The sequence below is a fragment of the Megalobrama amblycephala genome, linkage group LG5 (assembly GCF_018812025.1).
Source record: "Megalobrama amblycephala isolate DHTTF-2021 linkage group LG5, ASM1881202v1, whole genome shotgun sequence".
NCBI lineage: Eukaryota > Metazoa > Chordata > Actinopteri > Cypriniformes > Xenocyprididae > Megalobrama > Megalobrama amblycephala.
The window spans coordinates 24,270,168-24,294,859 of record NC_063048.1 but is presented as its reverse complement, the minus strand read 5'-3'; the positions used below and the strand labels follow the sequence as shown (position 1 = coordinate 24,294,859).

Genomic DNA, 24,692 nt, shown 5'->3' with positions numbered 1-24,692 from the left:
TTGCTATATAGAGCAATTTATTTTTAAGTGTCAGCATATTTTTCAGGGCCACTGTATAACAGATTTCAACGTTTCACCATATACACACTAAAAAAAGAATTGTTGGTTTAAATTTAAAAAAAGTAAGTCACCTGGTTGCCTTAAGATTTTGAGTTCATTGAAATTAACAATTTGAGTTAATACAGTTAAGGTGATTGGTTTAATCAACAGAAACTCAAAATTTTAGGTTATCTGAACCAATTATTGAAGTTGATTTGACAAAAGTTTTTTTACAGTGGAGTTGAGACATAAGTTCACAAATTAATAAATACAGATGTGGGCTATATAACACAAAATAAAACAAAAAAGTGGGCCATAAAATTAAGGACGTTGTTAAAATGTATTTAGGCTATTATTTTGGTGTGATTTATGCATTTAAAAAAAAGTCATGCCCATCAGTGGAGAAAATGGAGGAACACAATGAGAATTGTGTTGTCATTATTGAAGAAGATGATTAAATAATCGTGCTAGAGTCTTTTGGTAGGCTAGTGTGCACATGAATAGTTTTAATTGGTCGTGAAGGAAGCAGGTGTTTTAACGAAACAATTGAGTGAATAATTCAAAGATTCATTCACAACATACAAGTAGACTCACTTATCGCAATCTACTGGCGTGACGGTGTAATCTAAATAATAAGGTCGGCGGCGAAGTGAACAAATCCTTTTGCAGAAGGGATCAAAAAAATTCGAGTCACTGGGATGAATCAAAAAACCCAAACACGTTGTCCTCTCCACCACAGGACGGCGCCACCCTCCCCATTCGTCTGCACTTTCAGCACGCCCAGTCATTTCTTGGACCGTTCCCTCTCCAGTCTAGCCACACTTGCTCTATCCCTCTTTCTCTTAGCCCCTGAAATAGACTTCCTCTCTATTTGAAAACCGTCGCGAACACTCGGTAACGAGCTCGCGACACCATGGCGGACAGCGCGAGCGAGAGCGACACGGACGGTGCGGGCAGCAGCAGTAGCTCTGCCACCCCGCAGTCCTCCTGCACCTCGGCGGCCGCCTCCAACACCACTACGACCACAACGAACACCGCCACCAAAGCACAGGGCGTCGTGATCTCGCAGTCCCGACTGGAGGAGCTCACAAACCGACTCGCGTCGCTGCAGCAGGAGAACAAAGTGCTGAAGATCGAGCTCGAGACGTTCAAGCTGAAGTGCAAAGCGCTGCAGGAGGAGAACCGCGACCTGCGCAAAGCTAGCGTCACCATCGTGAGTCAGCCCGTGTTTATGTCGCTTTAATCTCCGCGGCACACCTGACAACACCATCACGGCATGCAAAGACGTCTGAGGCACATTATAAACCACATTGGGGTGCAAAGTTAACTTGTTTGTGGGCAAAAAAGAACCGTTTAAGGCCGTTTTACCTGCTAGCCTTCGAGCTAACTGAGCCAACAAAAGCCTGATGGCACGTTAACAGTTTCAGTGCAAATGTATATCACTGGGCAGATTCTTAAAATAGCTTTTATTTCAACATGGCCTGTTATAACCTACAATGTATCTGTCTTTATGTATATTTTTAATCTTAACCTTGTTTTTATATGGTCAGTAGTACTGCCGCGGTGTGTGTAACGCTATACTGACCACACAAGGCGTTTACTGATTTACCTCATGCTTTATCGTCATGCTTTTAATGCAGAACGTGTTTTTGCACGTCTGATGTTTTGTGTTAACCGAATGAGGTTGTCATTCGTACTTTATATTTGAGGCCTGTGTCAGGGTGGGAAGTTGGCACTCTGAATATTTGGCTCTAATGCGTCAACATCCTGTATGTGAATCAGACCATCTGCATTTTAGACAATGAGCCAACACTCAAGTGTCACTAGAGAAACACTGACACTTATATCCAGTGCATTTGCGTTTATGGCACCCTGTAATGGTTTAAATTGATAGTGGATTGGGTGTCTTGTTGGTTTTGCAATTGTTTACTTTTGTGAAATGCATTTCTGCATAATTCTGCTGGATTTATTGTGCAGAATATGTAATAAATGTCTCATTGTCAATATTAATTAGGTCTGAATGTTTAGCTCCTTTGTAATCGGTATTTGTGATCTAAAATATGGTAAATAATAGGATGTTTCAGGATGAAATGTTAATTACTTGGTTACAGAAATATATGAAAATATTATTTTTCCAAGAGAAATCTTTAAGAATAATGACCTTTTTCTAAGTGTTTTGTTTATTTTTCTTCAGCAAGCGCGGGCAGAACAAGAGGAGGAGTTCATCTCCAACACTTTATTTAAGAAGATTCAGGCTCTGCAAAAGGAGAAGGAGACTCTCGCCGTCAACTATGAGAAAGAAGAGGAGTTCCTCACCAATGACTTGTCCAGGAAGCTCATGCAGGTGAGAAACTCTAGAAGGAAAGAGCACATCAGTGGCTTTTGAGGTCAGGGGTAGGAAATGTGATCGTTTGCCCGTAGAATCATCCCTAAAGGTAACTTTCACATTGAGATACAGTGGCCTATTATAAAGTTATCATTCAGCAGCTTGCTTTTATAATGCAGATTTTGGTTGCTGCTGAATGCAAGCAAACAACAATGGCTGATTAAATTGTTTGAGAGATTGTTCTGGTGATGTGGTCATTAGTCAGACTGAATCTGGCTCTTCTTAGCTGAGACCAGATGACATTGTTTATGGTGCGTGTGTTTAGTAGGTGTGCTGTATTGTGTGGAGGAGAAACGAGATAGTGGAATTAGTGTGCGTATACAGTTGGTGTGACTCATTAACATTTAGACCACTGTTCAAAAGTCGGTACGTTTTTGTAATGTTTTTCAAAGTCTTTAGTCTCTCACTGCATTTTTTTTATAAAACAGTAATATTGTGATTTATTACTGCAATTTGAAATAACTGTTTTCCTTTTAATATATTTTAAAATGCTATTTTTCAGTCTTCAGTGTCACATGATCCTCCATAATAATTCTAATTTGCTGACTTGGTGTTTAAAGGTGCTACAGAGGATGTTTTCGTCGACTGAGAAACCAAAGACTGTTAGTGAGTTTTTGAGATGAGCGCATGCGTAAGAACAATCCCCCTCCTTCACAGCTCATTTCGAGGGAACGCCTCCCAAAACTCATGCACGAGTATTGGAACACAAGTGTTTACCACCGGCATTCGCTGTGTCGTGTTAGTGGATTCATTATGTCGGACTCACCGCAGGTAACTCATAATCTGCAGTTGTTACTCCTGACAAAAACATTGCATGCGGCGTCTGTAGAGTGAGGAAAGTTATTGGAGCGCGCAGCCGCGCACGTCTCTCACAATGAACGTCATGGCAGTGATTGACAAGCCCGAGGGCCAATCGCGTAAACGATTGGCTGATGTTTTTAAAGCCCTACCTCGTGCACAGATGATGTATATTAATATTATTCCTTTCAGTGCACCTAATAAATAGTCTTTTATCAGTTAGTAAAGACAGTTTCAAGCAATATTGCAAAAATGTATAAAACAAAACATCCTCTGTAGCACCTTTAAGTAATATTTATCAATTTTGAAATGAAAACCGTTGTGCTGCTTAATATTTTTGTTGAAACTGATCCTTTGATTAATAGAAAGAATAGCAATTATTTTAAATGGTATTACTATTTAATGCTTCCTTTCTGAATTAAATTAAAAACAAGTCTTACTGACCACAAACCTTTTAATAGTAGTAATATGAAATATATTATATGCAGACATGGCTCAACAATGAAAGGTTGGCCCAGTATGGAAAAGTTTTGGACCAATTGTTAGAATAGTCTCTTACCCTATCAGTCCAGTGCTGTCTAGTCAGTATATCTTATGCTTGTTGATTTTAATGGCTTGCAAACATTTGTTTTTCTGTGGCATATTGAATTTGGAACATTGTTGCAAATTCTTCTGCATGGTATATTTTAAATGGTTAGTTCACCCAAAAATGAAATTTCTGTCATTAATTACTCACCCTCATGTTGTTCCACACCCGTAAAACCTTCGTTCATCTTCGGAACACAAATTAAGATATTTTTTGATGAAATCTGATGGCTCAATGAGGCCTCCATTGCCAGCAATGTCACCGAACCTCTCAAGATCCAAAAAGGTACTAAAGACACATTTAAAACAGTTCATGTGACTACAGTGGTTCTACCTTTAATATTATGAAGCGACGAGAATACGTTTTTTCGGCCAAAAAGACAAAATAACGACTTTTCAACAATATCTAGTAATGAATTCAAAACACTGCTTTTACGAATCTTTTGTTTCAAATCAGTGGTTCGGATCAAGTAAACAAAGCCTCATTTACTGAAATCACATGACTTTGGTGCTCTGAACCACTGAAATATGTCTTTAGTACCTTTCTGGATCTTGAGAGGTTCAGAGACATTGCTGGCAATAGAGTCCTTACTGAGCCATTGTCTTTCATCAAAACATGACCTTAAACATGATTGATTTATAACGTAAGTAGTAGCCTAATGTTAACCACTTTACATGGCCCCTCACACTATTGTTAATGTTAACCTAGATAGATGTGTGTTATTATGAGGTGAAAATCCAAGTGTTTTTGTGGACTGTGGAAGCTAAATTAGTACCTTGCTTACAGATCATATGTTTAACTTAAATTCCATGTCCACGCCACTGGAGTGGTAAGACATGGAGCTCACTTCTCCCTGACGTGGACAAACGCATGTTCCTTTCTCATTATATGAAGAAGACTGAGATGAACGGAGTGAAAAAATAGTGACGCGAGTCATGTATAGCCTAATTGTCTATATTATTGTAGTGTTTCAGTTTGCTGGTATATTTTATTTATTTATTTTTTTTATGTAATGTATATTTATTTTGTTCGTGTTCACACCCCGATCGCTGCATTTCTATTTTAAAAGCTCATTATTATGGTTTAGTATATCTCCCCCGACTAATTGCTTGAATGCACAACTAACAGTAGACTAGGAAAATCTTTAGTTGGGGGCAGCCCTAGTATATTTGCAACACAAGTAACTATACATGAGCATTTAAAATGGTTACCATGAAGAATGGGTTATCATGGTAAGGGTAAAATGTGACCAAAAAACATAACTGCGTTGCATCATAGATCTTTTGGGGTGCCCATTATGTTTAGGTGCATCTTTTTTACTTATAATCCCTTATGTGCTCTTTCTTTTTCAGCTTCAGCATGAAAAAGCAGAATTGGAGCAGCATTTAGAGCAGGAGCAGGAGTTCCAGGTCAATAAACTGATGAAGAAGATCAAAAAACTGGAGAACGACACCATCTCCAAACAGCTCACTCTAGAGCAGGTACCTTCTTCAAACAACCTGCTGTAGAATAGGTTCACCTCTAAACCACTCATTCTTAATTGGCCACTATCTATTCGTTTCAGATCAATTGGTCTAAACCAGTTGCGTTTTCAAAACAGAACAGGTGCCTACAATAACCTTGCTTCTTTTTTTTTTTTTTTGTTAGCTTGGGCATCTGCCAGTACCTTGCTCTGAAACACACATTCAGCAGTCTTCTCAGATTAGAACAGGTTATTCAGGAGCAAACACATCATTTGTACTTTTGGAGTCCCATGATTATTATTGTGGCCTAACATTTTTTCTTAAGGCCATGCATTGTATTGTTAAAATGCCACATTTTTTTATTAATTGCATGTAATGTGTACAGCTCCGGCGTGAGAAGATTGATCTGGAAAACACTCTGGAACAGGAGCAGGAGGCACTGGTCAACCGGCTTTGGAAGCGCATGGACAAACTTGAGGCAGAGAAAAGGTAATATACCTTGTAATGTGGTCTCTTTTTTTTCTTTTTCTTAATGCTTTTTTATACCACCTGAAAAATTTGATCTCACAATTTTACCTCTTCATTCTGATTCGCAGGATTCTGCAGGAGAAGCTTGACCAGCCAGTGTCAGCCCCGCCTTCTCCACGTGAAGTTTCCATGGAGATTGATTCTCCCGAGAACATGATGCGGCATATCCGCTTCCTGAAGAGTGAAGTGGAGAGGCTGAAGCGCAGTCTCCGCACTACAGAACTACAGCGTGAGTCCTTGTCTCATTACGCACACATGCACTCCTGCACCAACACAGCCTTTCTGCCATCATACTAAGCCAGAGGGAAACAAACTGTGATGCAAATTTAGATGCATGGTATTTATACTAAATAGCATTCCAGATTAGGATAAGTATGTCCCAATTTATAGTACATTGGAAATAATACGCCAAAAATACCTGGATGGTATACTATTTCCAGTGGTAATCCAAAGATATGTGTCTTTGTATGGTTTTTGGAGACAAATTTTTGTATACATTTTTGCATTTGTATAAATGTTTGCATGTAAATATAAACTGATGCAAATACTAACAGTATGACAGCGAGGTTTGTGGTATCAAGGTGCGATTTTATGTTGCGATGTACTCTTGTATACTGACCAGTGAAGTACATGGTTTTACTTTTGTAGTACAGTTATATGTATTGGGATGCAGCCATAATTTGTGGCACAGTACAGTGAGTTACACAGATTTATTCTTAGCTTGAACACTTTTTGAATTTTTATGGCCACTAGAGGGAGACATCTGCTTTTTAAGACAACCATAGCTTACTTCTAGCTCATGCTATCACACTTATTAAAGCTTTAAGTAGGTATTAACACAGCAGTGCATTGAGTCAGCAATAAGGTAGTTATAAAAAGCTTTTAAAACTTAGCAAATAAAAGATCAAAGTATTTATACTGTCTAAGAACTGTGTGTAGATGTATATGTATATACTGTATGTATGTATTTGTGTGCCTTTTAAAACTATTTTAATTATTTATTAACTATACTGTGGACTTCAGACTGTGAAAATGTTTGTATTTTTCTTTCTTTTTTTTTTATTCATTATAAATTATATCATCAGCTGTACTGTGAAAGTATGCTGATATAATATAATTTATAATGAATAAAAAAATTTAGAAAATATTTAATTAAAAAAATAGCACAAATTAGTCTTAGTATTTGAAAGTTTAAAATTATGATCATGTAATCACACATTTCAAAAATGATCCAAGGAGAATCTTTGTCATCTTCAGTTTATTACAGTTTGTATATAACTGTTTGTAACATTTGTTTTCCCATCATCACTCCCTCCAGACACAGAGAAGCGGGCTCAGTATATTGAGGAGGAAAGGCAGATGAGGGAAGAAAACATCCGTCTTCAGAGGAAACTCCAGAGAGAGATGGAGAGAAGAGAGGCACTGTGTAGACAACTGTCAGAGAGCGAGAGCAGCCTTGAGATGGATGATGAGAGGTGCTTTAATCACATACACACAAGATGACTAGAATCATAACCTTATCTATATATAATGTTTTTGACGGTCTGAATATGATAAACCTGTAAATAACCGAACATGTTGTTATTATTAACGTAGAAATTACCTGGGCTGCATTTCCATGAAGCATCATGAGCTAAGTTGATCGTAGAGACTATTGGTGGCAATGGTGCCTATGATGCTTTTGGGACACACTGGTTACATTTAAACCTTGGATATTGCAACTTTAGTTATAATGAATCTCTCTCTCTCTCTCTCTCTCTCTCTCTCTCTCTCTCTAGATATTTTAATGAGATGTCTGCTCAGGGACTGAGAGCTCGTACGGTGTCAAGCCCAATCCCCTACACCCCCTCTCCCTCCTCCAGCCGCCCCATCTCCCCTGGTATGTTTCCACACAGTTATCTTTGTACATTTATCACTCTTTTATATCAAAATATAATGAAAAAGTACAGTACGTTGCAAAAGGTTGGAATCAGTAAGATTTTTTTTTAAGGAATTAATAATATCAGCAAGGATGTATTTAATTGATCAGAAGTGACAATAACGACGTTCAAAATGTTAACAAACAAAAAATGTTTCAAATAAATGCTGTTCTGTGTCTTCACAGGAATACATTGCATTTTAAAATAATCAAAATAGAAAACGGTTATTTTAAATTAGTAAAAGTAGTAATATTTCACAATATTAGTGTTTTTACTCATACTTACTGTGTATTTACTTTATACTGTTATACTTATATTTCTGATCAAATAAATGCAGCTTTGGTGAACATAAGAGACTTCTTTAAAATAAATGCTACAGACATTTGAACATAAGTGTTTATGATTAACAGATTGCAAGTGCTTTGTCTTTGATTGACATTTTAACACTCAAGGCTTTCGGCACACAGCCTTTCGGTCAGTTCATAAGGTGATAATTGATTAGACAAACATGTTTTTTATGGAGTGTTAATTATTATACAAGTTGAACTGTACTGTGATGTGAAGGTAAAACCGGTCAGAGATTTGCTTTCATTTCCATTCTGAGATCAAACAGATGAATGACCTTTGAATGAATGGCTTCAAACAAGAATCTTTCAGACTGATGCTGCAGTAGATGTTTATGGGTTGTAAATTTACTTTGCGTATATTTTAGGTATTGATAAACTAGATAATGAACTAAAATAATCTTTAATAAAAAATATATATATCATTATGTAATTCAAAAGTATAAGTACAGTAGTTCAAATGACCAAAGATTAATGTCAATAAGGAGTGTTTAAATAAGAAAAAAAAATGTCAGCATTTAGGCACAGTGTACTGTTTATAGCTGGTTTAATAACAGGTTTCATCATGTAAAAACATGTTTGCTTTAGTTTATCAGATGACCTTACATACGCATGATGAATATTATAACGATGCACGTTTGATGGTGTGAAAGCCAGTTTTTATATTCTATTGCTGAGGAAGAAGACTGGTTTATAGTCTTGGTTCATTAGGTTCCATTAAAAAGGGTGTCCAGTTATTTATACATTTTCCCATGATCCCTGAGGAGTGATCTACAGAGTTATTTATATTTGTTCTGCATACTGTTAGTATGCATACTTGGCCAGGTTGCATTGTTTTTGGATATGTTATCGCATTATAAACAGCATTAAGGACCTCACTAAAACTGATTAGCAAATGCTGTTTTTCCATTCCAGGTTTGTCGTATGCTAGTCACACGGTTGGTTTCACCCCTCCAGCCACACTGAGCCGAGCACCACTCCCCCACTACACATCTCCCGGGCTACACATCCACCCAGGACCCTCACACGCTGTACAGGTGCGTACACACTACGTGCACATGTCCGGCATCTTTATCAGCATGTATATAAATTAAGACTTCAGATGCAAAACCCGCTAAACTCATATATTGAGTGAATGCTCTCCGTATACGTTCATCAAATACTCTCCTTTCAAATCAACTAAATCACAACCCATTCAGAAATATTGATTTGTCGGCAAAAAATACTAAACGCCACTTCCCTTTGTCAGCAAAAGCCTCTAAGTGCACAGAACCAATAAGGCGCCGCAAATCGAATCATATGATTTCAAGATGAATGATGGCATGCGTATAAAGAAAATCCTTAGTGGCAATGACATGATTTCACGAGTAGCATGTAAACATGTAACTCTGACAGAAATGGACATAACCTGCATCTTTAGTGATTTTTGCAACGGTTTACTATGGTTTTGTTGTCCAAAGAGGTGGACTTAGAGGTTTAAAAAGGGTTAAAAAAGCACACATAGACTTAACTGGTTTTGCAGCAAAAGACAAAATTTGATAAATACCAATGAATTGATTAAAGTGACATTTTTTGAAAATAAGGCATTTCAGTAACTGACTTGTAACCTTTTCATTGCCATTAAAGTGAAATTACTGAACCTAAACATAGGAGCCTGATAAAGAAAATATGCTCATTTAAATTGTTGGTGCGCGTCTCGCTGGCTCATCTTTGATCAGGACAGCAAGTCTTTGTGGTCTGTCGAGAGCTATAGTATCCGAAGACAAACCACATTCAACAGGAGTAACTGTCGAAGCAAGAGGAAGCTGTCTGAAAGGGATGTCCAGGTACTAACCCGGATTGTTTCCAAAAAAAAAACATAAAACCACAGCTGCCCAACACACTGCAGATTGAATGTGCACCTCGACTCTCCTGTTTCCATCAGAAGTGTTTGTCAGGAGCTGCATAGTCTCTGTATTCATGGTTGGGCTGCTGTAGCCAAACCTTTGGTCACTCGTGCCAATGCGGTTTCATTGGTGCCAACAGTGCAAATCATGGGCTGTGGACAATGTGAAACATGTATTGTTCTCTGAGTCCATCTTCACTGTCTTTCCCACATCCATGGGAATTACGGTGCGGAGAAGCCCAAAGAGGCTTAACACCCGGACTGTTGCTTCCCAGAGTGAAGCACGGGTGGATCAGTGATGGTTTGGGCTGCAATATCATGGCATTCCCTACTGTGCTTGATGGACAAACACTACTGAACCATTCAGGAGGACCTGAAGTGCACCCAGTGGTTCAAACATTGTACCCTGAAGGGGGTGCTGTGTATCAGCATGATAATGCACCAATACACACAGCAAGACTTGTGACAGAATGGTTTGATGAACATGAAAGTGAAGTTGAACATCTCCCATGGTCTGCACAGTCACCAGATCTGAATATTTTTGAGCCACTTGGGGTATTTTGATGGAGCTAATCAGAAAATGTTCTCCTCCACCAGCATCACATAGTGACCTGGCCACTGTTCTGGAAGATGAATGGCTTCACAGTGTCAATCCCAAGATGAACTGATGCTGTATTGGCTGCAAAAGCAGGCCCTAACCATACTAACAATTGTTGTTGTCTAAAACCAGGTGTTTCAGTTTTTCATTGTCCAAACCTTGTATATAAACACACTTGGACTTTGCACAAGCTCATGACGATGATGAGCAAGATGTTTACATGCAGGAAGCATGTGTGTATCATGGATGGCCTGTTTTCAGTTAATATCAATCGTAACGCCATTCCGCTGAATTGCTAACAGCACATTGGATGACTCATCTGTGACTCACCTGGTAACACTTGACCTCAGAATGCTCTTCCCTTTTGTATTTTTAAGTTAATATAGACCACTTCCTGGAATCCTCAGCCATCTAAATAAGATAAAGCACAAAAGCTGCATTCTCTTTTTCCTCCTGCATCTCCTCCCTTGCTGTGTCCTCTTCAGTGTATTCTGACCTGTTAGATTGACAGATAGTGGGGAGTCTCTTATATACAGAATCTTGCACACAACCCTAAATCTTGTCATCTTATCAATCACAAACTCAAAGGTGCCATGTCATTTGTATTATGTAAAAGAGATATTCAATTATATTATAATGCAGAAACCCTGATAAGATAACAAACTCGCTGAACAAAAACATCCACAGTGTTTTAGTACATACAGTTGCCTATCACTAGTGATAATAGACTACATTTTCAAGTTTAGTTTTAAGGAAAATGTTTCTTGACGTTGCATACACCTGTCATAGTATTTTGATGAATTGACACGTCTTTAATCTTTCCACTGGTTTTGGTGAGATTAAAGATTAACTGTGTAGTGTAAAAACACACCTTTATTCCTCACACTCAGTGTTGGGTAAGAAAAAAGTGAAATGGTGGTAATGTTTAGGAAAGTCAGACAGAGTGGTTTAAAAATTACTTTAAGGATATATGTCAGGACCAGGTTCATTCCAGATCATACAAGGCCTAGACATTCTTTATCAAACTTTCTGTCATTCATGGCAGCAGTAGAGTAATTGAGGTCACAGTAGGGTTGTGCCGGACCGACATCATGATGGAGAGACACCATCGTGATGCCATGCCCCCGCCCCGCTCTGCTGCGAGTCTTGCGAGTCGACACACTCTCTTCTGTAGACCCCTTAATCGCCTACGTCACTGTGACGTCACCGCTCTAGCTGGAGGCAAAACATAAGGAAGAACTAATAGCAGGCACGCTAAAAGTTTGAGGTTTTGACTTTAAAATGTCGTCTTGTGGTGTTTTTGGTAGCCAGAATAGAAGGAACAGCACTTTTGGTTCAAAACTAAAGTTTTACCAGATCACGGCAGACATTTCTTCATAGAAATCAAGAAGACAATTGAGGTTGAATGCAATACGACGTACAGACTGGACAGAGACGATCATAAATAATGCTCGTGTTTGCAGTGCACACTTCATATCAGGTAAAATAATCGATGCATATGTAATGGTGTGTTGGTTTTATCAGTACAAATCAGCAAGTTTCTGTTTTATAGGTGAAAAGTCGCCAACCTTCAGCGCACTATCTAGCTTAAATGTTAAACATACAGCGATTGCTAGCCATAATCATAGTTAGCCCAGCGTTAGGTTACATTAGACAATAAGCCTTGAAAAAATTCCCCGAACCACCCGAAAGTAATTCATATGTTGTCTTGGAAATATCCAAAACTTAATTTAATTTACAAAAATAGCTGTCACGGTCCCGCAGAGTCAGTGACTGTACATATTCGGACAGTTCTGAACCTTCTTCTGCATCCATGTTTAATAAATCCCTCCTAAAACATGCTAGCTTATGCTTGTCAACATTGCGTCCAGCGCCTCTTTTTGCCTCCAGCTAAGCCCCGCCCACCAGGAAACATTGCAATGTTTACAAACTTTTAAGGGGTCTATAGACTATAGTTAACCTAAAATCTTTGCAGGAATTGCTCTGTAAATTAAATTGAGAATATAACTAATGCATATGCCATTTTAAATACTGTAGTTTATGCCAGAGACGTGATGTGTGTTAGTCTGTGAAAAGGCATACCTATTGGAAAGCCCGGATGAGTCATTAGTTGGGAAATAAAATAACCCTTTCGCACGTAAGTTTAAAATATTCTGGCGACCGTTATTTAGAACGTATCGCTTTATTGTTTCCATGGTGACGCGTCATTGCTTGTCATGTCACACACCGCAGCATTGTATGACTGATGATCTGCTTTTATTTCAGTTTTCCTTTTTTATTCAAAATATTCACAAATTTGTTAACTGTAACATGAAATATCTGATATTCCGATTGTCAAATATGAGCACCTTTATAATGATCGCGTTAGTTGAGCTACACGTTATTGGCGCCGCCAAAACGTGTCCTTTAATTATAATGGAAAGAATTGTTAATGTCGCTTCTACAAACTTTAAATGTATCGTTTTGTTTGTACTTATATGTATTTAAATTAAAAATAATTAAAATTATCCCCTCCCCACCCCCACCCGACGATATCATCGTCCATCGCGATGTTTTACTGTAAACATCGTCAACTACCAATTTAGGGGACATTGCCCAACCCTAGGTCACAGATCAGCTTTTGATTTCCAAACGAAAGGGCTGCTTCCTACATGTAAAAATTTGTTTTTTATTATTAATGTTGAACAGTTGTGCTGTTTTAATAATTTTTGGAACCTGATTTTTCAGAATTTTTTTTAATAGAAAGTTCAAAAGAACAGCATTTGAAATGGAAATCTTTTGTAACATTATAAATGTCTTTACTGTTACTTTTTATCTATTTAATGTATCCATGCCGAATCAAGGTATTAATTTTTCCAAAAATCTTGCTGACCCCAAATTTTTGAAGGGAAGTGTATAGGCCTATTCCTTTTCCAAGCTGTTTAGTAATATTTGAGATAAATGATGGGTGCAATGTGGATAATGTGTCATTTTATCATGTTATTGTTAGCTAGCAGATAAATGAGTTGGCTATAAATGTACAGCAGTGAAGTAACCATTTTAACCAGTCTCAATTTCAGCTTATGCATATTCCGCAACACCCTCTGGATACCGTCCAGTTGAGCGGACGCCAACAATGTAAGATTAGCCTTGTTGCAGCAGCGATTAGTCCAGCCTCATGTTTATGTCTGTTGCACAAATACGACCCCTCTATTTACCAGCAAAGACTAGTGATGAAGTGACTGACTAGGTAAGCACATTATATAACTTCACCCTCACCATCCCCTAATGGGATTGCTCATTGCAAATTTTAACAAATAACCAAAAACATCAACAATAAGGAGCAAGAACTTTTTTTAGTGAGACTTTTGCTTTATCTGAGTGCTCGTCCTTTTAAATATTGTTGATAAACTTCTGAGGTAGGTTATCAAGACGAAACATTTTAGTGTAAGTTTTGATGTGTGGACACATGGATCCCCAAAAGGGAAATGGTATGGAAAAAAATCTAAGAGATGCTTTTGTGATCTTTTGCAGTAGTATTAGCAATCTTTCAGTAAATCCAGTCACCTGACCACCATTCGATGTACTTTTCAACCGATGTAGCCTTGGTATGGCAGCTGAACTGATTTTGTTAGGTAATAAAGAATTTGAAATTCTTACTACACAGGTGATCACCTCAGGCTTTTGAAAAATAATATTTAGTGACATGTTTGGAGTAGTTGCTAATTCGTGACTCATTATGTTTGCTTCTTTTTGCTTTCCTAATACCCATTTGAACATTGTGGATTATATTTTCCTGTTGGGGAGCTGTTGGCTATAGCAACAGTGATCTGTTTGTGTTAGCAAAGAGTGGTTGGCTCACTTTCATGTCCTGCAGTGCCATGAAAAAGTCAGCTTGTTTTGATAAACCAGGAGTGACGGCAGAGCCAGACCCTTCCAGCACACTCGGAGGGGTCACATTTGCACTTGCACACTGTTTTGCACATGTAAGCACTCATGTGTCAAATAAATTAGGGGTGATGATACCAATGCACATTTTATGTGCAAGAGTTTTAGCATAGGTTTGTTTAGCAAAAACATGACCGCAATTGTCAGAAACTGTTGAATTGTTTGAACAAGTTATGGATTACACTTCCATTCAAAAGTTTGTATTGTCATTTTTTTTAAACCAGTCTCTTACGTTTACCAAGGCTGCATTTATTTAATAAACAAATACAGTAAAAACAGTAATGTTGTGAAATATTTCTATTAAAAATATGTATTTTATTATATTTTGAAGTCCCCTGCATTTAATAAATTTATCTCTTAAAGGTAATCTAGGAATAGTTTTTTTTTTTTAAAAAACACTTTTTGTTATGCTAGTTGAAATTCTTCACATTCTGATAGCATACCAATAATAGAAGTGGTCTAAATATTAAAAAATGTACATATATCGTCTGTGGAAGTCTCAAGACTGAAAAATATTCCTCCTATCGCATCATGTTCTACCTGCCCGTCAACATATGCGTTTTCATACGTCTGTGTACCCCGCTCACGCAGACATCACACGTCATCTGCGTATGCAGAGTTGTAAACAACAGTCACTGAACACCGCAAACAAACAACGGCCACCTTTTACAGTTCCTTCTGAACCAAAACAAGCTTATGCTGTGTTCACACCATGTCGTAATTACTGTAAATTGTGAGCAGTGTTGGGCACGTTACTTTAAAAAAGTAATTAGTTATAGTTACTTCTCACAAATAGTAACAGTTACATCATTAGAAAAGTAACTAATTACCAGGGAAAGTAACTATTGCGTTTAAAAAAAAAAAAAATCAAATGTCAATTAACTTAGATGCCCCCAGTATTAAATATAAGTCTAAAAATAAATTATTTGTTTAAGTAGGCCTATGTTATGTTTTAAATTCATCTATTTGATCATGAAAAGTGAACAACATGAGTAATATAGGATACATCATAAGATGCGCAATATATTGGGAGACATGGAGTGGGTCAGACATGATTTTGACCACTTCATTAAGTTTTTTTTGTAGAAAGCCTTTCTTTAATTCTTAATTTTAATCAATGTTTCATCAACCAATTGTCTGGATTTAATAAATAAGAAGCAAATATAGCAGAAAATATAATCATGACATGGAGGCGCCAGCGCGATCACATCCATGTGAATTGGAGCGCGCCTAAATGAACTGAAATTCGGCGTATAGGCTGCTTGCCTCACAGACATGAGAAATATATCTATAGAAAGCTTGAAATGTCTACTTTTAAATTAAATAATTCAAAACAAAAAGAAATGGGCTACTCTCTGATTATGTAATCCGAATGAAATCTGCAGTCTCTCTCTAAGCGCATCCAAGGAGATGATGAGAGTCAGTAATGTTAACTTCATCTTTCCAGCCGACACGGATTTAGAAAACATTAGTTTATTAGTAAACAATTATAATGTGTCCTTGCTGTTTTTGTCACATTTATAATCATTACTTTTCCTGGTTCTTTATGGCAAGCTTTATGCATGCGCTTGGGTGCTATATAGCTTATATATTACGCAAACGCTCATTATTATGGTTTATTCTCTCCAGTATTTAAAAAATCAAATGAATATAAATGTGATTATTCAACTAATGGCTTAAATGAACAACTATTAGTCGACTAGAAAAAACTTATTTCACATATTTCGATCCAGCATGTCACAAAGGGTATTCTGGTTTGAGCTTGCGCTCCGCTCGCATGCTCTGACATGCACGTGCACGCTCACACACACACACACACACACACACACACACACAGAGCATCGTACGTTATTATTATCAGTTTAAAATTATATTTGTGTATGACTAACCTGTACTATTTCTTTACAATAAAACGCTTTGCAGGTCTATCATCTCTACTCGCACACCAATCGTCATCAGTTAGCACGTGTCCCACCCCAACACACACCAGAGAAAAAACTTTGCAGGTCCTTTGGCTGAGAGAGAGCTTACTCGGATGAAAACTGCTTCAGTGAGCTCAATTATAGTAACGCAGCACTTTTTTGTCAGTAACGGCTTTGTAAAGGAGGGGAAAGTAATTCGTTTAATTACTTGTTACTGAAAAAAGTAACACCGTTAGTAATGCTGTTTATTTATAACGCCGTTATTCCCATCACTGATAGTGAGATGGCAACCTGTAAAGTTCAACCCAGAGCTGTTCACGTCCTCTGACTCAGAATTATGCACAACACTGTCAATGGCAAAATTAATCTGCAGCAGTCATGATTGCGTTTATGCTTCCATCTTCTGTCAGCTCGCTTTCTGATTGGATATTGTTTCGTTTCAAGTGATAATCTCCAGAGCGTGCGCACGTTCGTGCTCGGGGTTCCCCCCTCACACATCAGGATTTCTGATCGTAAATATTCAGCGTAGAATATTTACAATTCCGGCGTTCTTCCGAGCAGATTGTCACTCTTAACACACCTCACACCACAGGTCACAAAATCTGATAAGACAATCTGTAGAACCATCAAGATAATCGGGAAGTTACCTAGAATTGCCGGAAGGGGAGAAATCGGCCCAATATCAGCCCGATTATCTTGTGGTGTGTACCCAGCATAAGGATGCAGATTTTTTTTTTGAAAATCATAGAAAGTCAGTGGGGGGAAAAGCCCTTTTTTTTGTGGTGAAGGTGATGGTTTTATTCAGGATTCTTTGAGTAAAATGCTCAAAAGAACAGCATTCATTTGAAATAGAATATTTTTGTAACATTATGTCTTGAACATAATATTTAATGACCCTGAACTTTTGAACGGTAATGCATATAACATTATGAGCTTGTCTTTTATTTCCTCCACATAGAGGCCATCCCCAAGGAGAAGCACCAGCCCAGATAAGTTCAAGCGTCCAACGCCGCCTCCCTCCCCGAACACACACTCTGGAGCACAGCACCCTCCTCCTCCCCCACCACCTGCACAGCCAATGGTTCAATCCAGCTCCTCCCACTCTGTGACATCACAGAATCCCCCATCTCAGCCTTAATGCATGCAACGTGCGCTACCTTAAGCTAGGCTGCTCCAAGCTAGGCTACACTACTACTACAATGACAACAACTCAGTGATCCTCCACTGGGCAAAGGTTGGAAGGGTTTTGGAGTGGATATGGAATTAGAGAACAGTTGAACTGGGGAACGAAAGGACTGGGAATGTGAAAAGGGAGAATGTGTAGATGCTTGGCCGACTGACAGATCCATAACCAACCCCATGCCGTTAAGTTTTGTTATTCTTACTGGTTTTGTTTTTGTTTTTTGGTGTGTGCGTGTAAAATGATCAAGCTGGCTCAGGAAATGATTAGGAAAAGTTTGGAAAATAGTTTGAGAGGGTTGTCAGCTGCGTATGTCTGCATTTTGTTTGTGGAAAGTCTACTCTTGCCCCCATTTAATCTTAATTGTTTTAACAGATTGACTGTTATCTAATCAAAATTTTACATTTAATAAACAAATAAATGCTCGATTGGATAAATCCTTCCTCTCATATGACTTTCTTCACAAGGGTTGAAAAAGAACTGAATCCCAGCACATTTGCCGTGGGGGCGGCAGTAAAATGTTTTTTTTTTTTTTTTTCTTTTGTTTTATTGTCTGTCTTTTAGGCCATTTTTGTTTGTAAAACAGATGGGTGTGCGTGTGGCTCTCGTTGGCAGCATGTAGATGGTAAAGAAGACAGACTGAAATGTACTGAAACAGCACTTGTTGCCTCTCTGCGTGTGTATTATAGTGGGATTATAGTGTTTGTGTGTGCGGGTGTTTGTGTTTCTGCACAGCCATAGAGGTTTCCCATGACTGCTGGTCGGGGACCAGTCTCTCCCTGCTAGAATCCAAACATGACCCACTACGAAAACAAAGTCAATACTGGTTTCTGATCAGCAGCTCGACCTCTCTCGGAGCCCTCGCTGTAAAGCGAGTGCCCTGAATGCTTATTCAGATGGGGAATTTTGCTTAATGCCAGTGTCATATAACACATAAAAATGAACCGACATGTTGATGCAACAAAATAAGGTACTGTTGAACAATTAACTCAACATGATTAAATGCTTGTACAAAAAAAAACTTGTATGTGTGATTATTATTTATTTTTACCTGAAATGTGTAAGTGAATGGGTTTTTGGATTTTAAGGATATTAAAGGAACTTAAAACAATATTCTAAAAGGTAGGAAATATACAGAAAGTTATCAAACACTTTACAGTCTTCACTGCATAAATTATAAATATAGATTAATCCTTATTAAAGCAACAATTTTCTGTTACCTTTGTTCTTCGACTTACATTAACGACGTCTGAACAACTTGTTTATTAGGCTGCTGTGACTTTAAAGGGTTAGTTCACCCAAAAATTAAATTTCTGTCATTACTCACCCTCATGTCGTTCCAACTGCAGTAGTTCAACCTTAATGTTATTAAGCAACGAGAATAATTTTTGTGTGCAAAAACAAAACAAAAATGACTTCATTAAAATGACAATTTTTCCTCTTCCCTGTCAGTATGTTACGCAGTTGCAGTGAACGCAGTGCAGAGCTTCCGTGTTCTACATCAGAATGCTGACTCTGTATTGGCCGGTAAAAAATCCGGTAGTGCGCGTATAGTAAACGCGTTCTCTTCTGATGACGAAATTCGCGTCACGCGCACTGTATGCTGAGCCTCGCGTATGCATAAAGTATACTTTGTGCTTAAAGGGTTAGTTCACCCAAAAATGAAAATGATGTCATTAATGACTCACCCTCATGTCATTCCAAACCCGTAAGACCTTCGTTCATCTTCGGAACACAGTTTAAGATATTTTAGATTTAGTCCGAGAGCTTTCTGTCCCTCCATTGAAAATGTATGTACGGTAGACTGTCCATGTCCAGAAAGGTAATAAAAACATCATCAAAGTAGTCCATGTGACATCAGTGGGTCAGTTAGAATTTGTTGAAGCATCGAAAATACATTTTGGTCCAAAAATAACAAAAACTACGACTTTATTCAGCATTGTCTTCTCTTCCGGGATCCTTTCCATTGAATTGATTTCATTGAATCTTTTCATCTGTCGGCGTTGGTAATGCACTTTTACATCGCCGTGGTTGTTTTTGGCGATTAGGACATCCGCGACATTTTGAAGCATCGAAAATACATTTTGGTACAAAAATAACAAAAACTACGACTTTATTCAGCATTGTATTCTCTTCCGGGTCTGTTGTCAATCCGCCTTCACGCTGCTGCTGCTGCTTCTTTCCTGTTTTACGGCGGTTGGCATCCAGCTTATTGGTGCATTACCGCCCCCTTCTGCCCCGGAGTGTGGTTCACGACTCTGCATTGACGCTGCTGATGTAAGACGCTGCTGACGTGTCATCTACTGCGCCCGAGCTTCGTTTACAGTCTGAGGGAGACACACGCTGTATCCAAGCTATTTTACATTGTTTGTATTTTGGTATTGCTATATTTTTTAAAATGGTGCGTAAGTGTCACGGATGTCCTAATCGCCAAAAACAACCACGGCGACAGATGAAAGGATTCAATGGAATCAATTCAATGGAAAGGATTCCGGAAGAGAAGACAATGCTGAATAAAGTCGTAGTTTTTGTTATTTTTGGACCAAAATGTATTTTCAATGCTTCAAAAAATTTTAACTAACCCACTGATGTCACATGGACTACTTTGATGATGTTTTTATTACCTTTCTGGACATGGACAGTATACATACATTTTCAATGGAGGAACAGAAAGCTCTCGGACTAAATCTAAAATATCTTAAACTGTGTTTCGAAGATGAATGGAGGTCTTACGGGTTTGGAGCGACATGAGGGTGAGTCATTAATGACATAATTTTCATTTTTGGGTCAACTAACCCTTTAAGAGCGTGATTATGTAATGTAACGGCAGTCAAATTATGCTGTATTAAATATTTTTAATGCGATTAATCTGAAAAAATTAATCGCATGCGTTAACGTGCTAATTTTGACATCACTAGTTAAAATTATTCATATTTTCACTGATTCTACAAGGGGTATGTAAACTTTTGAGAACAACTGTATATCCAGATGAGAAAAGCTGAGCTAGATGATACAATCTGATATTAAGGACCTAGAAAGTATTGAATCAGTGGAATTCTGTTGATAATTAAATTTCTAAGCTTTTAAATGGTACCATATGTGACTTCATGTGCTCCCTGGGCTATTGAACCATTTCTGAGGATGTTACATTTCCATTTCGGCTTCAATCATTACCAAGATGTCTTGATACCTATCATAAAGCACATGTCTGTGTTAATGTGAGCTATCTGTGAGTAGGATTATGTAAAACTTAACCTCTGTTATACATTCACAACTCTAAAGAAGTGTGTGAACCTTCAGCTGACGTGGACAGACAGACTGACATTGTGCATCCCCTTCATAACATCAGCCCTTTTTAGGTGTCAGGTAACAGCGCACACCTGTTTGGCACTGCATATGAACCCCCCACTACAGTTTTCCAGTCTAATTACCAAATGCCTCTCATGTCTTACCAAGCACTCTTTCTCACACACACACACACACATGCATACAGTCCTGTAGCTGTGTGGTAATTCCTGCAGAAGTATTTCAGCATAAGCTGTCCTGTGCCCCTTTCTCTCTGCCAAGCCACTTTCACCTGGTTCAGACCGGTTTTGTCAGGCTAAGGTGGTCAGAGGGGTGTAACTGACCCTCAAGTTCTAACATTCCGGTCAGATTCGAGGAATAGCTGAAGTCATGAAGTTCACTGTTTGCTTATGTTCTGAAAGAACTAACAGATATACCCATGTGACTGCATTAACAACAGGTATAGGGGACAACCAGGGGTGCCTGTAAAGATTTAAAATATAATAAAATATAACAAATATAATAATCATTAACAATAATGATAATTCTGGTACCAATCACGGAGAACGTGAAGAATAATTATAATACAATTCAAATATAATAATAAAATGATGACCTGTTTAGGGATATGAATGGAATGGCAAAGCAAGACTGCAAACATCAGGAGATGCTATATGTGTAAGCAAGTCAATAACAGAGTATGAGGGGGGGAGGGGGGTGACAGGATATCGCAGAGGTCGCTCAAGATTTGTGTTCTCCTGCCATGCTAGTCAAGTTGAAAAACTCTTGAGTCAGCACTCTTGAAAGAGGAAGCGAAAACTCACAGAAAACAGGAGATCATGTCACACTCACAACTTTTGTTTAACCAATTTCCTTTAATTCCACAGCACAGGTTTGATGCAGCTCTCATTACACTTCCTCTGAAATGGGACAAATCTTGGTTTCCAAGAAAAACTTTTTTTTTTTTTTTTTTTTTTAAAAAGCTCTTAATAAGTATGGCATTCAATATTAATTAAAATTACAGCAAACAAAACAAAATTAAACCAAAAGCAATTTCATGACTCAGTTTACTCTGACCCTCTTGTGCAAAAGGAGAAACATCAATAAACTTAAAACTATGTACTGTAGCAGTCAAAAATTTGGACACACTCGACTTTTTAACATTTCTCATGATCTTAAAGACCTTTGTAGTTTTGTTGACAAATATAAATAGTTTTTTTTATGAATTTATTATTATTAAATTTTTAATTTCATAATCACAGAATTCATTCGGAGAACTGGCCTCCTGACTGAGCCTGTTTTTTTTCTCCATTCTGTCACCTGTTGGAGTTTGGGTTCTTGACTTGCTTAGTTGGGGACACTTAAAGCTGCGGTCCGTAATTTTGCCTCTTTGTCGCCATCTCTGTTTGAAACCTGCAATTGCATTTATTTGCAGAATTATCATCTTTATGTGGGTTGTGTATCGGCACGGCACCTCAGCGCGGATTAATCTAATGTTTGCGGATGAATCTAATGTTTGCTGTCAGTCACCGCAACGGTGTGGATGCTGTACTTCGGAATCACAGATTGTAGTCTTGGAAGTATGACCAAAATAAGAATTTTCACTGGAGAATGTCATCTGAACAAGTAACATGTGTACCACTTTTGTTCTGACTGAGTGAAAAAAAGCATTACAGTAAATCACGCTGACAATGGTGAATAAATCTAACGATCGCTTATCATGTCAAACTGTGCAAATTATTATTATTGTTATACTTTAGTCACAAATTGTTAATGTTAACAACATCAGCATTGCGTGACTGTGTATTTAGTGAGTATTAGCGTTACCTGTAGATTTCAGTTTCTGTACAGTAAAATCACTACGTTAATTTGTCATATAAAATCCACCATCAAAATGATAAGTTTAATTATTGCAGCTGCTGTGAGAAAAGGCTATATATGCTATATAGCCTAGTTAGCTGGGACTCCTTCTTTATGTATACAGACGTGATGCAAAGACAAACGGTGACGAATTTCCCGCGGAAACCCACCAGTACCACCCAAATTACAAGTCAAAGTCAAGTCAAGTCAAGTCAAATTTATTTATATAGCGCTTTTTACAATTGGTAATTGTTTCAAAGCAGCTTTACATATTAGAAGCACAGAAAAAAGAGAAGTGGTTAAAAATAAGCTGTACAAAACATTGTTACAAGCTTACCATTGTGAATCGGGCTATGGTAAGGAGATAGTTTTGAACACTGGCTGGTTATGTACTGATTTTGATCATTTTTAACCAAAAAAAAGTTATGGACAGCAGCTTTAATATTCAACAATATCTGCTTTACAATGGAACTGAATCAACACTGAACTGACTTCAGCTTCATTTTCCTGTTATCACTGTAAAGTTGCTTTGAAACAACCTTTATTGTATAAAGCGTTATATAAAATAAAGGTGACTTGACTTGATTTTAGCTAAAAAAAAAGAAAAGGGCCCGAGAGTGAAGGAAAAACAACTGAATGACTAGAATGCATGGGAACTAGCTACTTCAAGATTGTTGGAAAAGCATCCCAAGTGGCTACTTGTGAAGTTTTGAGAGATTGCCAAGAAGTGTTGGTAGAATTGTTAGTAACAGCAAGTACATTCAAGTATTTAAAACAAAATACTTGTTTCATAGATGACTGATGACTTTGCTATAATTCTTAACTGTGCAAAACAGTATTAATAGACTTAATTAGGTGTGTTTGGACTGGTACAGATGCTCTGTCCATCATGTCAAGTGCTGTGTTTTCTTATTAAGAATACTTTTTAATCCAAATGTAATCTAGAGCCAAGCACATGTTCCTTCCAGAAGTATCCCATTGGCTTCCCAGATCTCTGCGGGCTGCAGTCACGCTGCATAATAAGAGATGTTGTCCAAAAAGGTGATATGAGGCAAATGCAATTAACTGTTCTGTTCTGTCTTTTTTGTTCCCTCTCTTTTTATGTCAGAGAGGATTACAGAGTCAGGGTGGGGGAAGACTGTACTTCTCGTTTTATGTGTGTGTGGGAACGAGTACAAGCATAAGGCAGGAACAGGATCTCGGTGGGCTTAAAGCCCAAGCCGTCTAACCCTCACGCACTCACCCAGCACAAAAGTTCAGCCGACCACCCAGAGAGGAGAGACAGAACGGTGGGAAGAAGTTTTTAATCTAGTCCTAACAGAAGTCTAGTCCTGTGAAGTTTTCTCTGGGAGCCAGTGTAAACATGTCCTTCAATAACTTCAGCTCTGGCATCAAACAGATTTCATTATATGTACTGCCTACAAATAAGTGAATTATAGTAGGCTAACATAGTGGTCGAAACCTTTTGTGATGCCAAACTCCTATAGATTATAATGAAAATGAGTGTGCTCACACAAGCAGGTGCAGGATTTTTATTTTAAAAATGTGCACATTACTTTAGAGATGACATTAGACATAACCTTGACATGAATTCAGATGTCCAACGATTTACTCAAAAAACTGTTCTTTATTCATAATTTTCCCTTTATAATATAAGTTTATATAAAATATAAAATAGTAATATAAATAATAAAAAAGTAAGATAAAAATTGCAGAATATGTAAAATGTATGTGATATGATATATGTCCACAGAGTCTCAGTTGTAGGCCTAAACTTCATGAACTATAAAGAGCTGATGTTTCACTTTCAGCATAGGGAATGTAATTTTATAATATTGATGCTATGCTATATTAATAAAGTATTATAATTAATTGTCATTTTTTATTTATTTTTTTTATTTTAAAATGTTAATTTACATAACAATTATTATTATTATTATTATTATTGTACCAGCATTTTAAAGCAACAGTA

General features: G+C 37.7%; 1 protein-coding gene across 1 annotated transcript; it reads left to right on the top strand.

Moving 5' to 3' along the window:
• Positions 1-768: 768 nt before the first annotated feature.
• On the top strand, positions 769-18,596 carry ccdc6a (coiled-coil domain containing 6a). Its single transcript, XM_048191429.1, has 9 exons — positions 769-1,252; positions 2,234-2,383; positions 5,162-5,290; positions 5,658-5,761; positions 5,869-6,029; positions 7,119-7,275; positions 7,579-7,679; positions 8,979-9,100; positions 17,354-18,596. The coding sequence occupies exons 1-9, from the start codon at positions 953-955 to the stop codon at positions 17,531-17,533; spliced, it is 1,404 nt and encodes a 467-aa protein (XP_048047386.1). The 5' UTR covers positions 769-952; the 3' UTR covers positions 17,534-18,596.
• Positions 18,597-24,692: the final 6,096 nt, after the last annotated feature.